This window comes from Eriocheir sinensis, chromosome 64 (genome assembly GCF_024679095.1).
Source record: "Eriocheir sinensis breed Jianghai 21 chromosome 64, ASM2467909v1, whole genome shotgun sequence".
NCBI lineage: Eukaryota > Metazoa > Arthropoda > Malacostraca > Decapoda > Varunidae > Eriocheir > Eriocheir sinensis.
In genome coordinates this window covers 235,001-237,500 of record NC_066572.1, presented here as the reverse complement: position 1 = coordinate 237,500, position 2,500 = coordinate 235,001, and the positions used below count along the sequence as shown (strand labels likewise).

The 2,500-nt window shown below is 55.5% G+C and overlaps 2 protein-coding genes across 54 annotated transcripts in view; one reads left to right on the top strand and one right to left on the bottom strand.

The window, feature by feature from the left end:
* LOC126987089 (microtubule-associated tumor suppressor candidate 2 homolog) overlaps positions 1-2,500 on the bottom strand; it is a 41,957-nt gene that overhangs the window by 19,693 nt on the left and 19,764 nt on the right. For 2 of the 4 annotated variants that reach the window (XM_050843758.1, XM_050843757.1), the window contains exon 2: positions 2,319-2,500. This exon is cut by the window's right edge and continues 747 nt beyond it. The exons of the other annotated variants lie outside the window; for them this stretch is intronic. In XM_050843758.1, coding sequence (XP_050699715.1) covers positions 2,319-2,500 — 182 coding nt within the window. The remainder of the gene's footprint in view (positions 1-2,318) is intronic. 4 annotated transcript variants of the gene reach the window in all.
* Positions 1-2,500, top strand: part of LOC126987090 (uncharacterized) — a 23,829-nt gene that overhangs the window by 16,413 nt on the left and 4,916 nt on the right. The window lies entirely within an intron of this gene.

Here is a 2,500-nt window from a genome sequence, read left to right as displayed (position 1 = left end):
ACGAGGGCAAGTCTGGTGGCAGCAGCCGCGGTAATTCCTAAAGTCTAATAACTCCAATCCTCCAAACAGATGCCGCCCTAGTTCGAAACCTAACGATGCTGACCAGCCGCCGGCGTAATTTCCATGACCCGGCGGGCAGCTTCCGGGTAACCAAAATCTTTGGGTTCCGGGGGAAATACGGTATGGCTGTAAAGCTGAAACGACGGAAGAGCACCGCCAGAAGTGGAGCTTGTGGCATAATTTGACAACACGGGGAACCTCACTAGGCCCAGACACCGGAAGGATTGACAGATTGAGAGTTCTTTCTCGATTCGGTGGGTGTCAGTGCATGGCCGTTCTTAGTTGGTGGAGCGATTCGTCTGGTTAATTCCGTTAACGAACGAGACTCTGGCCTTCTAACTAGTCGTTCGCAGCTTCAGCCGCACGAGATTGAGTGATGACAGGTCTGTGATGCAAACTAGGCTGGAGATTTCGTCACGCACCCCGATGGCGGCATTTCCACACGGGCCTAATCTGGCGCTACAGGAGCGTGTGCCGTGATGATGAAAAATGAAGGTCCCACAGTTGCAGCAGGACGGAGATACGTTGTTGGGAAGTCTAATCTTAGCGGGACAGCAAAAACCTATTACCGCGCTGCAGAGGCATATGAAGAGCGGCGAGCAGACGCATATCCCAAATATGGCCGTTTGGCCCACTCGCAGCGACGGCCGAACGACCCGAAAATGTTGGGGTGGGCGGCTGAGTTTTACCCAATCCGCCTGATGACATGGCTGAATTTCACCGACCGCATTGGGGAGTTTCGCCTGCTTTTGTAGCGGGTGTTCCCTTAAAGATGTGAGTACCGACCGGGTCACTCCTTTGGCGCCGGCGTGTATGTCCATAGACGACTTACGGTCAGGGAGTTGTTGGCGGCAGAGTAGCATCCTCACTGCGATTCGTTAAGACTTCTCCCCAACAGGCTGGAGGTTTCGTCACGCAACCTGATGACGGAATCCTCCGACTACGAGCCTTAAATTTGTTGCTTGTCCGCGGAGATGACACAACTGGCTTCGCCTCAGTACAGTTTCCTGTGCTGCCGCCGCGGGGTCGGGCTCAGGGTGCACGGCCCCTCCTGTCTGTGCTTGTGGGTCCCGCCGCCCCTGCTCCTGCTGCGGCTCCTGAGCTTGCACTCCTATGTACATTGGGGGGTCGTCGTAAGCCTCGTGAACGTCTGGCCTGCTGCTTTCGTCGGGCGGATCAGGGTTTCTGTGCCCCAAGTCTCGCACGTGCCGCGGGACACCGTCAACCTCCGCTACCTGCGGCGAGATCACCCTCGTAACAACCCCGGGCTGCAACGTTGCGGTGCCGCGTTCGCCACGGTTTCTAATCCATACAGGATCTCCCTCGCTGTACTCATCGCCTCTCTCATCGCCGGACGCGGCGTCGCATGAATGCTGCTCCTGAGCTTGTTGAACGCGTCCCGTACCTCGACGGCTTTCATGACCATCGGTGCTACGCTGAGCCCGAATCCAAGACGCGTCAGACACTACCGTTGACCTTGCACTATCACTGTTTGAAACGCCCGCAGCTGCCGATTAACACATTTGCAACTGATCAGCACACACGTCACTGTCAGCCGTGAAGGCGGTCACGTGGTCGTTGAGTTCACGATAGTCAAGGACAGGCCGCACCTTGCCGCCGTTGTTCTGGCGAGCTGCCGTGAGTGGCACGAGCCCTCGTGATGCTCCATGGTGCTGTTCGTCGTGAGGCACCAGCCAGCCGTTTCTGATCCACGCATCCAACTCGCCGTCGAACTCCTTACGCATAGATGGGGACACGTTGTACTGTATAGTCCGCTTGCTTCCAGTTGACCCAAGAAGCCCCGCCTGCTATCCTCCTACTGACTCCACCTAAATATGTGGGACTGGCCGGCTAGGGAAGTGGGAGGTGCAGTACACGACGTCAAAGTTCGTTTGGTGACGAGGGTGCGGCCGGGTAGGCAGGGCTACAGCAGGACGGAGGTCAAGGCCACAGGCTCTCCCTCGTACCTCGGGATGAGCGGGTGAAGATGGCGCCCCTTCCTGTATCCGCTAGTCCCTACATCCAAGGGACTGGGTGCAGGCAGTCTTGACCTCGGTGCTGCTCTACTGACTCACCCATCACACACCCACACCCACACACCCACCCATCCACCGACGTCCACACCCACACGCAACGCTTACACACACACAAAAAAAAAAGTAATAATAATAATAATAATAATAATAATAATAATAATAATAATAACATTAATATTAAGGAAAAAAAATTCGAGGACGCCCCCCTTAAGGGAAACTCACATTCAAGGTTCAACTCAGACTCCGAACTCCTTTTACTCTTCTTGCGACGGAAGGAAGACCTCTTGGGGAGCGGAGTACCTTGGGAAAGGGGCCGAGGGAGGCGTGGAGTGGACTCGGTAGTGGTGGAGTTGGTGGAGTTGAGTGGAGGTGAAATTGACGAGGGTAAGGTGAGAGATATCCCA